General features: G+C 38.2%; 1 protein-coding gene across 1 annotated transcript; it reads right to left on the bottom strand.

Moving 5' to 3' along the window:
• Window positions 1–537: 537 nt before the first annotated feature.
• ikzf5 (IKAROS family zinc finger 5) lies at window positions 538–4,699 on the bottom strand. The gene is made up of 4 exons (XM_084736306.1): window positions 4,251–4,699; window positions 3,914–4,085; window positions 2,836–3,009; window positions 538–2,759 (listed from the first exon to the last, which is right to left on the bottom strand). Exons 2-4 carry the CDS (start codon window positions 4,044–4,046, stop codon window positions 1,795–1,797), a joined length of 1,272 nt encoding a protein of 423 aa, XP_084592432.1. The 5' UTR covers window positions 4,047–4,085; window positions 4,251–4,699; the 3' UTR covers window positions 538–1,794.
• Between the last annotated feature and the right edge of the window lie 11,066 nt (window positions 4,700–15,765).

The raw sequence follows: 15,765 nt of genomic DNA, 5'->3' as shown, positions 1-15,765 counted from the left end.
TAAATACTTTCAGTTGTCATCAATAACTGGAAACAAAAATATTCATTGTAAAAGCACTACCCTGTGCACCACTGTGGAAAACAATTAAGACATTGTGTTTTTTTTTTTGTTTGAAATCACATCACATGATTACTATCAGTAGACAGCAGGACCTTCTTGGCTCTTAATGCTCGAGATGGAGGCTGGTTTCCAGAGGAGGTACGATGATCTTTCAGTAAGGAGAACTGCAACAACATTCTGGAAATCTACTTAGGTCTAAAGGGTTAAGAAATTTGTGAACACAATTTGGAAGAAAAAAAAGCTTGTGTTGTGCGGAAAACAAAAACTTAGACTTTTCAAATTTCAACTCATGAAAAATTGGAGCAAAAACAAAAGTGTTGCGTTTATATTTTTGAGTATAGTTTTGATCCCAAAGTTTCTTAGCAGCATTCATGGAGTAGAATTTTGGCAAAAGAAAAAAAAATTGCTACCATGGAAAATCATGATGGCCAACTTGTTTCTAAGGTTCTGGGCCGATCCATTACAGTAAGAAGTGGATATAGTAATAATATCCTTTAATTTTTAAAATAACAGTCCTCTCTATGCTGGACACACAAAAAGTGACTATGTCAGGCACTGCAAAGAAATAGTAATGCACCAAGCACTGAAATAATTTCAACAAGGCTTAAGTAAGGTCTCTCTAGACCAACAGTTTCACTCCTGTGTTAGTATCATCAGAACAATCTTCAGATATATCTCCAGGAGTGTTGAGAATTTATTTGTGTGGTTAATAAAAACATAACATTTGGCAACTGCAGGTGTAGTTTTCTCAAAACAGCTCCTCTGCCTTTAGCACGACTTTCTCACTTTATTTATTCCTAGGTTGTTTTAATTGCTGAATAAATCACTTCAAGCAGCTAATGGATTTCAATCACCTCATCCTGATTTGAGGCCATATAACCTGTATAAAATGGTACTTACCTATCTAATTTTCTTTAGATAGGTACAATTAAAGCCATTTTTGTCAGTTACCTTAGTGTTACATGGTATTGCATCAGTTAAGTACATGTACTTAAAGAAAGCTCCAACATGAGAGTAGTAATACATTTTTGCTTATCAAAGCAACTACAAGGAACTTCTGTATTTTGTAGACGAAAGCAGTAGTGTTTCCATCACTATAATTAACAAAAGATATCATCAAAAATAAAATAAAGATCGTAATAAAAATCACATCCTTCTTCTTTTTAACTAACATACTACTCACTGTAACTTTGCCTGGGAAAATGTATACACAGGCTTGTTTCATCTGATTTCAAGGAGACTCCAACCCAGTGGCAGGCATTAAGAATAGTTACGCAGAAATAGCCAATCTTCTCGCGGATAGTCTTGTTAACTTAAGTAAGTCAGATGGCGGCATCAGTAATAAATTGAGACTGTTTCACCACCAGTTCAAAACTCCTTATAGTAACTTTAAAAAAAAGCAAAAGATAAACAAAATTCAATAAATGTTGTGACTTTGGTAACCCCTACAACATTAAATGAGGTTAATTAGTTTTGTCTGAGTAGGGAAGTTGTTTTTTCTCCACCGCCACAAATAAATTCTCAACCTGTTGAAAACACTGATCATCCCTTTATAATACACTTGAATGGGCACCATACAAAATGAAACCATCTGAATGTTGACATTTTCCTGTATAAGTACAACTTTCAAAGGCTAGGCTACATCAAGGCCAAGTAAAAGACCAATAAATAAAGTTACTATGGAATAGATAAAACAAAGCTGTCCGTTAAAAGTTCTTTCAAAGATTTCATTCTTTACTTGTGCTGCCCGCGGGCAAAGTGGCAGGCAAAGTCATACTTGCTCTTGCACTTGTGGCCGCAGATGTTGCACTGGAATGGGTTCTCATAGCCGTGGCAGCCCATGTGGATGGTGTAAAGGATGTTGTCGGGGAAATAGATGTCACAGTGCTGGCAGTGGTGCAGCATGTGGGGGTCCTGCAGTGGAGCGGACATGCCAGGGGCCGGTGTGCTGGGTTGACTGTTGGAGATACTGGGGGTACTGGTGCGCCCACTGTGCTCGCTGCAAGGTCCCCCTCCAGGGCTGCAGTTGCTGTGGGGAGGAGCTCGTGGCTCTGGGGTGATGGGGGAAGAGGAGGAGGCGTGGGCCATGCTGGCTGTGACTGCCACGGGAGCTGTGGCAGGGTGGGGCTGCTGGATGAGGAAGGGCTTCTCATCAACGATAGACTCTGCTCCTGGAGACATGGAAGCTTGAGTCTGGGCCTGAGACTCTGATGGGAGGCTGGCCAACTGGCCCGCCAGGGTTGACAGCTGGTTCAGTGGATTATCCATCACCATGTCATGATGATGGTGATTTTGATTTGTGGAGTGTCCATCCTCGACTGCTCGACTCTGATTATCATAGGTCTCCTGGCGTAAGTGGGGCAGCTCATGGGAGAAGTCGCTCACATTGTCAGCCTTGTGCACCACCATAGACGGGGGGCTGAAGTTGATGAGGAGCCGGCGGCCATAGCCCAGTGAGCTGGCCTTCTTCTGTAAAACGCTCAGCATCTTCTTATGGGATAGTGAGCGGGCACCTTTCATTGGCAGGAGTTTGTGGCGTCGACGACGATGGTGCGACAAGTTGCTACGATCACTGCAGCGGAAGGAGCACAGCTCACACTTGTAGGGCTTCTCGCCTGTGTGTGATCGCATGTGGGCCTCCAGGTGACGCTCATAGGCTGAAGCAAATGGGCACAGGTGGCAGCGGTGAGGTTTCTCTCCTGTTTAATTGAGGAAAAGAGGCTAAGTAACAACAGTAACTTGTCAATGTTATTCCCCCAAACTGCTAACACTTACCTGTGTGAATGCGGATGTGCTCAATGAGTCTCGCTGTGCCTCTGGTGGCGTAGTTGCAGTAGCGGCACTTGAGCTTCCCATCATAGGTCCTCTCAAAACCATCCACCAGGATCCCTGAGCTGTCCTCCAGGGACATGTCCACAGAGGGGTGATCTAGTCCATTCTGACTGCAGTCTGCAGACAGGATCATTAGCAGAACTTACAATTAATATGCACAAAATGACCTACCACACAAACTCTATTTATACTTTATCTAGGGCTGAGGTTTTAAAAAGTGGGAGGCAGGCCTCCCCAGAGGGTCTCCAAACAGTTTCAGTGGATGCTCACTGAATGGAAGTGAAAACATATTACATTATTTATTACTATTAATCAACAGACCCTTTTTATGTATTTGGTGTAGTCTGGAACTGTCAAACAGCAATATTAGGCTATCTTAGGCTACTTAGTGTCTGCAGGAAGAAAAACAACATAATCATGATCCCACAGACATTCAGGATTTGAGAGAAACTAAGGAAGTATACTGCACACTGTAGCTTCGTTAATGCATTTCTACAGCTGGTACTCCAGTTGATTACATAATAACATGTAGTCCAACACTTAGTTACATTTATACTGAACTGCAATAACATTTATTTAAGACTTCTTGAAGGATAATGTGGATAAGGATGACAATGCCTGACTACTAAAACAGTGATAACTCAAAACCTCTGTGATAACCAGCTATAGATACCTGATTGTTGATTAATCGCTTTATTTCATATCTGATTTGAGCTTCTCAAATGTAAATATTTTCTGGTTTCTTAATTCCTCTGTGACAGTGGACTTAAAATCTCTGGCTTGTGGACAAAGCAAGATATTTGAGGATATTTGTGGGGTTTGGGAAACCTTTTTCACCATTTTCTGGACCAAATAATTAATTGATTAATCGAGAAAATTAATGACATATTAATCAATAAGTAAAAAAAATGTCAGTTGCAACCTATAATACTTATAGGTGATAGCGTCAGGTGTCACCAAACCAAAGCTGCTGGATTTAGAAAGAATAGCTGTAGACAGTAAACGACACATAACTAGTTACCTGGTGGAAGCTCATCCGCCTCTTTGACGCCGCTAACAGAGCCTGATATCATGTTGACATGTTGAGTCTGTTGGCTCAGGTACTCTTGGAAATCCTTGACAAAGTCCAGCGTGTCTGGCTTTTCCTCACCCATTGAAAGAAAGTGATGCAAATGTCCAACCGACCACAATAACTGAAGAGTTAAGATGAATCGGCTTGAGGTCAGAAAGTGAACTTCAACGCTCAAATATTATTTAAAAAAAACAAAAAACATATGCAAACAACCAGATTTGAAAAGTAGCACTATCATCAGCGTTAGCTACCTGTTATTACCTGATTCCCAGAGATGCATACCTACCTATTCGAAGATGACTTGTTGGTTAAATGTCACCAATCTTGTTTTGTTGGCTGGAAAAGTCGTCTTGTGGCTATCCAGACACAAAGACGGGATAATCCTGGAAATCTGTGATTGACAAGCAGGAAATCGGCGCGATCCGATGTCTGGTCGGTCGCTCCTACACACTGCTCCTCATCATCGTCATGTTGTTACCAAAGCTACGTACGCTACGTTAGCCAGACAGCTAACATTAGCTTATCTTGGAGAAAGCATCTTTGTCAACTCAAACACCGCCTGTCTGACCGACACGGTCATTATTTACATCGTCTGTGCGTGTCTGAATAAATATTCAACAGTACTACCAGTTTTTGAAAGGTCCTTTAGTCGAACCACTTGCTACACATAACACGAAAAGACACCCTGCTAAATCAAAACAATAAACCAGCAACAGAGGTGAAAGTTCATTCTGTGTGCACCGCTGAAAACCGTCCCGCTTCAAGCTCAACGTGCCCGCGAAGAAAGGTTCCCACCAATAACAGTTTCTCATAACGTGTGAAACCAACAAAAATATTGCGGCTGTTTGTTGTCTGTCTTTGCCTGAAAACAGAAGATATACATTTTCACAGCGGACAATGCCTAAAACATGCTGCAGAAGATTGGGTGAAGCATATTTGATCATAAACGATTATTTATTTGATTATTTACAAATACTAATACCTACTCCTGATGACATTATTTGGCGTCGATGGGGTACAAGTCACGTATGTCAAATGTATATTTTCACAAACAAAGTCTGTCCAATCAGCTAAAAGTTACGATAGCTGCCACTCCAGAAAAAGAAAAATGTATCAATGTCATGTTATAACGTTAAGTATTGCCATAACAGATGTTATTCATGTTATTTCAAGGTATTTTCACATTATTAGAATATACAAACGTATTGCATTATAACAAGATTTTTTTTGGTTTAAACATGACACATAATAATAATATAAGTTATCACATTATAACAATATAAACAATATATTGTCATAACAAGAAAAGTTTCGTTTATAACGATAAATCACATTATAAATATATATAATAAAATGAAACGTTTGATGTTGTACTGATGTGTAATCACGTTATATCAAGTTAAATCGTAGTGATGCACAATAAATATCGTGTATGGCTATCACATATCGTTCTATATCGGTATTTGTTATATTAACTGATAAATATTGGCTATTTTATTAACTGATTTGACAGATTTTCTCAAAGTGTTTAATTTGAATTCTACATCCAATGACTCTATAAAAGCGAAAGTATTGTGAAGTTTATGATGAACTTTACTAGAAAAAAGTCAGAACTCTTTTTTTGTTTTGTATTGTTTTGTCCTTTCGGATATTAAATCATCATCATCATCATCATCATCATCATCATCATCATCATTTTTGCTCACCATATATGAACTTTTCTTGCCCTCAGGTGTGCATAAACTATAGATTATATGACCTTCTATGAAAAAAATTGAATTAATTGGTTATCTAATTGTAATTATATGTTAATTATAAAAGGCTTTATTGGTGAATTGTTTTTTAGCCCCACAGCCAAATTCTGGTAAAATATGTATTTGGTTCATAGACTTCCTTAACTCATCAGCCAAAAAAAGTGATCTATTGAGTGGTGTTAAAATGGCTGGTAAAATTCAAACATTCACAAGCCATTTGACCTGTCTTGCTCTTTAGAAAGTATTGTTGGTATTACTAATTCAATAACAATTTGTCAAAAAATGTATCAGTATCTAAACAGTATCCCAACAATGCACTTTGTCATTCAAGCACAGTGTCATTTTTTTTTTTTTTTACAGATATGTTGACTTGAACCAGCCATCTCTTGCCACCAGCTAATGAAGTTAACTGATATCCACTCACATCCATGACATGACACACTTCAGATGTACAGCTTGCAATTATGCGCAAGTGGCAAATGAGGCACAACAATTGCATTACTTTCAAAAGCTATTGACTCATTCATGTTTTATCACAATCAATAATTTACCAGTAAGCGCTTGGTGAAGATCGCGTTGCCCCATTTGTGTCAAAGTTGTAGGAAAACCAGTGAGGAGAAGATGATGAACGACCACGTTCAGTGAGGCCGCTGTATCCTTTTACCACACTACAAGTTTGCAACTGTCAGAGTAATGTAAACCTGTGACCAGTGAATTCTTTACTTTGTAACATGAGTCACTAGTTTGGTTCTGAAAATGTATTAACTTATCTGCACTATATTTTGTATATTAACTGGACTTGTGTATGATGTTTCTGTGTCACTTGTGAACATCAGGAGTAATTTTAACATACTATTCTAACATTTTTCAACAGGTACATTTGGCCTGGCATGGACACCTGATGTCGCCTGTCCACATGTGAGTACAGTTCAACATCTGGACACTAGATGGCGGACATGTCTCAGTGGTGAAATAGGAACTTCCCATTCTACCACAGGCTCTTTAGAGAGGCAAGTACTTCCACATGACACAAGACACAAAGCTAACACACGTAGGCGAGTATTGTTTATAAGCTCTGACCTTACAGAAGAGGCCATCACAGATCACTTCTGTCTACAGACAATGACAGCTCAGTGTACAGTCAGATAGTGTGTGTCAGCTGCCAGTCCTCAGGGACGTCGTGTACAGGAACAGTGGAAGACGTGACAGTCGACCTCATCAGTTGAACCATGACCACCGGAGCGGCCAATTACATCACCTCCTAACAGCCTGTCCACACTAATGTTATTTTATTGCAATTTAATTATGCTCAGGTTTCCACCGGGGCCAGATCCTGTTGAATAATTTACACACAGCCACAATGATTTGTCGGCACGAAAAGACAAAGTGCACACTTCTCGGTGCTCTCATTTGTTTCAGTAGTTTTGTTTTTAATTCCCATGATTGTAAATCATTAAAACAATAATCTTGTGTTCTATTTCCAGCTAAGCATTTCCTGCGGTTAGAGCCAATGCAGCCTTTGGTTTGAGGGACAGATTTATTAAGCCTAAAAATACATAAGGGGAATAATTGGTCAGACTAAATTTTGCATTAATGACATGTCCACTGCACGATATATTAAGCTGCTCTTTTAAAGGGCAGTGAACATGTATTAATGAGACTGAGAGCAGGTAATACTCTAATAGGGCGTATTAGGGCTGGCATTTACACCCAATAATGCTGTGGTCACACCGATGGAAACTTGAAATGACTTCCTACAGTATACTTGAGTTGTGTTGAAAAACTGTGTCAGATATTGAGTGGGTTACCTGATAGAACTGTGGAACATTTAACACACTGGTTCTCAAACAGCGGTCCAGTGACTCAGTGGGTCCATGGCACTCTGCCAGGGAGTCTGTGAAAATTTCAAATTCATTGTTTTTTAGAGATGTTAATAATTTAACTTTAATCAGTGTTAAGAAATTAACTGATGTATTAATTGATAGATTAGAAATGGCAGTAATTAAGCGTGATTGGACATTGTTTTGTCTGTTATTGTCGAATAAGGAAACTTAAATTGAGAAAGAGAAAGAAAAAAATGAGAAAAAAATGCATTTTTTATCTTATAAATGATTCATGTTTAATTGATTGTTGGTGTTGGTAACTGTGGGTTAAAGGAAATAAATGAAATGAATTTGCAACCCTAATTTATATTTTATTATCTAAAATATTTAATTGATTATATTTCTAATCTAACAGTCTATGACTCTATATGTATGTGTATATATATAAAATAAAGTAAAAATGGCTTATAAATAATATATTGATATTCTTAGGCTATGCCATGATATACAATATATATCTCTCCACTAACATACTGTGTCCTCTCGAATAGTGCAAACCTATGATAATTTTGTAGAATATGATGATTTCCACAGATTAAACTACCCAGCAGTAGGGCTGGGTGACATGGACATAATCAGATATCACAATATTTTTGTCCAAATACATCACAGAATGACATTTTTCAGAAATGATGATCAATAATGTTGATATAATGACTAAGTGGAAAAATCTAATAATAGAACAGCTAGAAAAGTCTGGTCAGTCCAGATCATTAAATCACTTTACGCAGCTTTTAAAACCAGAAAAATATTATGTTTATAATATATCACGATATAACAATATCCACAATCTAAGACAATATCATATCACAGTATTGATATATTGCCCAGCCCTGTGTCAAATTATTGCAAGGGGCATACATGAGGTGGTATATTTTCTATCTTGTAAGGGTCCTTGGCTGAGAAACAAAATGAGAACCTCAGATCTAATATAATGTAAATCAAATGCACTGATCCAGAATGTCTGTCTGTTCTGATACAATTACACAATTACTCATATACTTAACATTTTGTAAAGGTCTGACTTGATCTCAAAACCTTTACAAGACTAATCAAAATTACCCGAGTGAATATGAATACACACACTGCCACATGCAGAATGGGCTCTGGGACAACACCTGTCTTTGAGAAGGTTGCAGTGTTATCCACTTGCTCTGATTCACATTTAAAAGGCCTGAATGAAAAGGTTCCCTTCTCCTCGTAAGCGCTTGATTTACAGGCTGTTTGTGGTTTAACGCCACACAAGACAATTGATTTGCTCCTCCTTTCCTGAAAGAAATTGGAATTTAATTTAGAGAAGGTCTTAAGCAGTTTTTAAAGACTTGGTGTCATTTGTTGGGCTTGTGTAAAAGCTGCATTGGAGATTACCCTCCTGGAAAAGCTTTTTAATCCTAGACAAGTGCAGCCATAGTAACGGTAGACGGGAGCCTCTTGGAAGCAGAAAGGTGAAGGGGGACTTTGACAAGATTTATTCTTCTCTCACTGAGACTGTTTCTTTCTTGAGGTCTCCCGCTCCACAAGGAGCATTTGAAAAAGAACTGAGAGGTGGGGGATAGGATAAAGGAGGTATATATTAAGCTTTTCTTTCCTCTCACCACTTAATTTCCTTGCAGGCGCGCCTTGCGCCGTTGTAATGAATGTAATTGCCGCCTTTGATGAGAATGCTATTATCTGGATCACACTTTACATGGGCAAACAAGACTGCCCCTCCCTCCACCTCCACCTCCCATTTAACTCAGCAATGAGACCCCCCAATTATGCAGGGAACAAGTGGCTTTTCATAAAGCCAGCGTGTCGTTCTTGATTGGTGAGGCTTGGAGCCGGCTACATGTGGACAAAGGATAGATTAGACGTGATATAGGCACACCAAAAACCCCATTTCCTTGATTAATTTCCTGCGTGCCGCACAGAAAAGGGCCCACTCTCTCCGCGCTGAATTCTATCTCTCCTTTAAAGACAAACTTTCATCTTTTGATAGATGTGGCAACTCAATGGACAGACAGACATTTTATTGACCTAAGTTTGACCACAGCTGCTTCAGGAGGGAACAGGAGCAAAAAAGAGAAATGTTTCACTTCAGCATGGGAGGATGGGCTTATTTTTCTTATGAAAAGCTCAAAATCTTACAGTATTGTTCTGCCCTCAGCCAGGATCAACTCACTATTCATGCTGATCTTTTTGTGTTCTTGTGTCATCAACCCAGAGGTGGAAAAAGTACACGTAATCTTTACTCAAGTAGACGGACAGACAAAAAAAAAGAGACTCTTTTAGAAGTAGGAGAACTGATTTAACTTCTTTACTCAAGTAAATGTGAAGAAGTACAGGTTCTGAATTGTACTCAAAGTAAGCAAAAAGTAGTCCTTTGATGGACATTTCTTCTGGCTGTTTCTGTGAAAAGCCAACAGAAGCTCACCTTTTCTCTGCAGTCAAGTCTCCCTCCCTGTCTGTTTCATTGTGTTATGTTTGTTTCACCTTGTTACGTCTTTTACATCTTTTTACACATTTTTACGTTGTTTTCGTCTTCTTACATCTTGTTACATTGTTTTTGGTGTGTTTCAACATTTTAGTTTTTTTTACGACTTTTTCCATCTTGTTATGTTGTCTTGTTATGTTTTTGTTTTGTTACTTGTTTTCGTCTTCTTCGTTTTTGTCTTGTTAGATCATTTCCGTCTTGTCACATTTATGTTGTTTTTGTCTGGTTATTTTGCTTTTGTCTTGTTACATTGTTTTCATCTTGTTAGGTCTTTTTTGTCTTGTTACATCTCTTATGTTGTTTACGTCTTGTTACTTCATTTTCATCTTGTTACATCAGGTTCATCTTGAGTGTCTTTTATCCCATTTTGATCGTCTTACATCTTTTTATGTTGTTTTCATCTTCCTATGTCTTCTGACATAATTTTTGTATTCCTTCTTTGCCTCTTTCCTCTTGTTACATTATTTTCATCATCTTTAATCTGCCTGTTGTGCATGATATGTACTAAGGAGTAGTTGTTTCTGTGTTTTTTCCCCTCCTTTGAGGGTGAAATCTGTCTTGATGTGGCACGCAAAGATGCAAAATAAAAACAATGCATCAAAACTAAAGTAACTGGCCTGTGTTCAAAATGTAAGCAGTAGAAAGTACAGATATTTGTGTTAAAATGTGGCGAGAAAAGTAAAAAGTTGTCAGAAAAATAGGTACTCGATTAAAGAACACATATCTGAAAAATGTACTTAACTACAGTAATAAAGTATTTATACTTAGTTATTTCCCACCTCTGCATCACTCTCAGTGCACAAACATGGGTCGTTCACTCATTCTCTTCCTTTCACATACACTCACGCACACGTGGACACACAGAGGCACGCTAAACAGCCATTTGATGATAGTGGCAAACAGATATGATGGGACTTTATGAGGCGATGCGTGATAAAGCTGCTGTCACCTTAGGAAGTCTAAGTGTTCTTCAAACTGCCTTATTACCGTATTAAAGCACCACTCGACAAATCCACACACACCTCAGCCTGGCTCTGACAACCCGGCGTGATTCTGTCCAATACTCCACCTGGCTGAAATATCGACAACAATCAAATAGACTGTCAGAAGTGACAAATTATACTATTACTCCTCAAAGATTGTCATCCTTGAAATGTATTCAAAGCCATTTCTTCTTTATCGGTGAGTGATTATTCCTCTAAGCAAGCAATTCCCCAGTGATAAATTGGTAATCAATTCATTCGACTATTATGCTTTGAGAATGGCTCCAAGGGACCGGCAGCTTTGGTCACTCTTATTCACTTGCATATATATCCAACACTAACTCACGGTGCCGTTGGGCCTGATGTATGCCGGCTGCCCGACCACCTGACTCTTAAAGGTTTATACCATCAGAAACAGGTTGCCATCCGGACCCAGTCACGACAGAGAAAGAATTGGCCAATATTTTTGACTGAAGTGGCATTTTAGCAGTATTTATTTGATGGTCCCACTACCAAAACCATGGGCCACAAATAAAGAAGATGGTATAATAGCTTTTGACTGGCCAGCTAGCTCCCGACTTGAAATGAAGTGTCCAGTTGTGAGTTATCGTGGCCAAACGTCATTTGTACAGCCTGAAAAGTGGGGACATTTTTCTAGCTTGTCACTCTCTGGCTATAGCTCATTGTCCTGAATGATGCCTCTGAACGCACAGTTGCCCTAATACGAGTATTTCACTCGCACCGTGAGAAGGCTGGTAATGGATTAGGCTGTCCATAGGAAGATAATATAGTGCGTCCACTGGCACATCTTTAAACACCAGCGGGTCACAGGTAGAGTATCAACTCTCAGCATGTCGGCCACACTGCTCACATTTAGTACTGATCTTAGCCATCATCTTCGCAGTTCTGACTGAGAAAAACACAAAGAGCTCTCTTTTTAAGGCTGCAAATAATGATTATTTGCATCAATTAGTATGCCAATAATTTTTTCTGATTAATTAGCAAATCCTTTGAATTGTTTGGCACAAGAAATGTCAAAACAATGTCATGAAAATGTAGTGAAAAACATACATAAAAGTATCCCAGAGCAAAAAAAATGTTTGTTTGGTCCAAATAACAGTCAAAAAAAAGATATTTGTACTGTCACATAAAAATGTGGTACGTGCTTTTCCATTTTTCTAGCTTGAAGAATGATTAATGTTGTGTTGATCAGTTGACTGATTAATTGACAAATTGTTTCAGTTTTACAATTTTAGCGTATTTTATCCTCTGTTATATTTTATTCTTTTAAATAACTATGTGTCTGCCTCTACATGTAAAAAAAAAATCACAAACAGAACAACTTGAATGGAGAAAATGATTAAATATACATAAATTTCTGCCCGTAAAACAACAAAAAGTGTGTCTGGCATTAGTCTTATGTAAAGCAGTTTGAATTGTCTCATTATTTAAAGGTTCCTCAGCATACAAATAGATTTACTTTATTATGAAGCAAAGATTCCTGGTTTAATAAAGAAAAAAGAAACAAAGTCATTTAAATTGTAGAAAAATGAGTCCCTCTTTTTTGTTGTGGTATAAAATGCCTGATTTCACAGCAGCTTTTTAAAGAAAAATTGTGCCATATATTGCAATGTTTGGCTTTGAAAATTGCAAGAAAATGTGTTTTTTTCCTTTTTTATAGTTTATTAAAAATCAAAGGCAGTTTGTTCCAGGGAGAATAAAACTACTCCATTCTGGGTGTTCTAAGTAACCTTACAAAAAAGGCTCAGTGTTATAAAAAAATATAACAAAATATGCTTTATTTGTACAACTGGGTGGCATTTCACAAAGAATCCAAGTTTTTTGGAGCTCAAACTCAGTCAAAACAGCAAGCAGAAAATTGTCAATGTCAATAAATGTCAGTAACAGTGAAAAACCTTGTGTTCTTTTCACAAATTAAAAGAAATAGAAATACAAAAAGAAATTACAAACAAAAATCAATAATCATAATAATGAATAATTGAGACGTTCGTGTATGATGTTTGCAGAGGGGACTGCTATGACTGGTGGAAAGCTATGGCGATTGGTCAGATTTGTGTAACAGCTACAGTGATTGGACAATACTGCAAGGTTGTGCAAAATTCACAGGGATTGGCTGAATTTCTGTTAAGTGTTGCAATTGTAACATCACAACTTCCTTGCTTTATAAATGAAGATCCCTGTAAATATAATTCTAATGCAGCTACATCCGTATCATGAGCAGATCTGGTATTTCTCTGAGAGTTCACAGCGTTAAAAACTGCGTCACACTCTAAATTAGCCACTGAGGTTTGATTTCTATATGGATCTGCTGCAGTAAAGAGTGGTCCGAATCAGACAGTCCCGCTAATGTGAGGGAAGTTTTAGATTAATGAGTCTTCTGCCCTTTGAGGATATTGATCAGACCCAATCTGGCCAGGAACGATTTGCTCCCCTCCTGTAAAATTAATAATGCATCAACATCACGAACAAAACTGGTCCCAGTATTCCTCGGGGAGCTCACAACATTAAAAACTCCAGCGCACTCGAAATTAGCTGTTGAGTTTTGATCTCTGTATGGATCAGCTGAAGTGGCTGTTGAGTCTGAGTAAAGAGGGCTCTGAATTGGACAGTTCTGCTAATGTGGAGGAAGTTTTAGATTAGACTTCTTGTGCCCTTTGAGGATATTGATCAAAACCAATCTGACCAGGAACATTTCCCATGCTCCTCTGCTGTGATATTAATAATGTATCAACATCGTGGACAAAACTGGTCGCAGTATTCCTCAGGGCACCTGCGGGATAAAAAAACTCAAAGCTCTAAGAAATGTGAGGCACACTTAGAATTAGCTGTTGAGTTTTGATCTGTGTATGGATCTGCTGGAATGGCTATTGAGTCTGAGTAAAGAGGCTCTGAAATGGATAAGGTTACTAATGTGAAGGAGATTAATGAGGCTTCAGTCTGTCTGAGGCTAGACTGCTGAAATTCTTTAAAATTTCTTCTGGTGTAAACAAACCAGCCATGAATTATACAGCTACACTATCAATACATACAGAGGAATAAAAACTATTTTTTGGCCTCACAAAGAAAAAAATGCCTCATACATTTCTTTTACCAAGATGACAAAATGATTTCTAAGTTAATATTGCTTATTTCTACCTGTTTCTATTCCTACATGTTACTTAAAAGCAAAGGAAAAATGTTAAAGTGATGATGAGTATTACAAATAAAACATAACTTTGGGAATTATATCCATAACAATATCAAATTATTTGAGGAGTTACAATTTTATAAAATTAACAAATAAAAAAAATCTGAAGATAACATCTCAGATTAAAGTAAAATCAGCATTAGCAAAAGCAACCCTACATTAAGGTTACCAAATCTAATTGTGTTTATCATTACAAAATGTGTGACATAATGTGCTTTGTTTTTCCAAACAAAAATCACTCTATCAACAGACTCACAGTTATTGATTAAACCAATCTGACCAGGAACAATTTCCCATGCTCCCCTGCTGTTCAGTGCCTGCATTAGCCAGAGGTCAACGCCGTGGATAAAGTTAGGTTGTTATCCTGGGTTATTTTAGTTTAATGACAGAAATGTTTTGAAAAGACAGACTGAAACACGCTGTCAGGTTAAGCAGTATTCAGCTCTTCACTGCTGGTCTGGATCTCTGTGCAGTTAAAGAACCAGTTAAAGGGATAGTCCAGATTATAATGTGGGGTTGTGTGAGGTACTCACTGATAGTCAGTGCATCAGTTACAGTAGATGCTGCACGTCCCCAGTCGGGACAGACTTTTCTGGCAGGAAATTATATAAGCCAAATATCATTCTTTCCAAGATCACTCTCTCTCTCACAGAACACAGGAGTTGCTGGTCTGCCACTGCCTCAGTCTATTAGTTTTTTGTGTTTTTGTACATTTTCAGTGTTTTAAAAGCATAATTGAATTCACTGGTCACACAATAACACAAACAAACTTACAGATCAAGGCTGCAGTAGTCTGTTAACTCCTGTGTTCTGTGAGGTAAAATTACAGATTTTGAGAGTGATTTTTGGCTGATGTACGGTGGTTTCCTTTTTAGAAGTGACTGAAAATAAATATTTTACACAATCCCACATCAAATAGTTCAAACTATTCCTTAAACTGGTTCTTTAGTTCTAAAATATTTTCTCAATATAGTTTAAATGATGTGCCACTAGTATCACATTATTTCACCTGTTTATTTCATGATACTTATGCAGAAATATGTCAGTATGAATCATATTCTGTCCTGTTTTAATATAACAAATTCCTGACACAAAGAAAACTGCACATAGGGCTGGAGAAGTTATTCCATCCTGCCGGTGCTTCTGAGTTTATGCTGATTTCAATGTATGAAAATACAAATTCATGTCAGATACATGTTAGATGTCAGAAGTGTGCACTGCGTGTGTTGAAAATATGGACTTAGATGGCATTAGCAACCACGTGTGACCCAATAATAACAGAATATGGAGTCTCTAACTAGGCTAAAGCTGGTTGGCTACTCCATCACACACTTGTACAGATATCAGCCCCAGAAACCACACCAGCCTGTGTTTGAGCTCTGGGAGCTGCTTCCTCCTCCTGCTGCAGCTCCGTCTCTGGCCCTCCTGCAGGCATCGTTAGCCAGGCGATGATGGGAGCTACCATGGTCATAATGGGAGGGTTGACTGACCCCTGACCCT

Source organism: Lutjanus erythropterus, chromosome 14 (assembly GCF_056507025.1).
Source record: "Lutjanus erythropterus isolate fLutEry1 chromosome 14, fLutEry1.hap2, whole genome shotgun sequence".
In the NCBI taxonomy this organism is placed as follows: domain Eukaryota; kingdom Metazoa; phylum Chordata; class Actinopteri; order Lutjaniformes; family Lutjanidae; genus Lutjanus; species Lutjanus erythropterus.
Note: the sequence above shows the minus strand (reverse complement) of the source record. Positions and strands in the feature narration are given on the sequence as shown.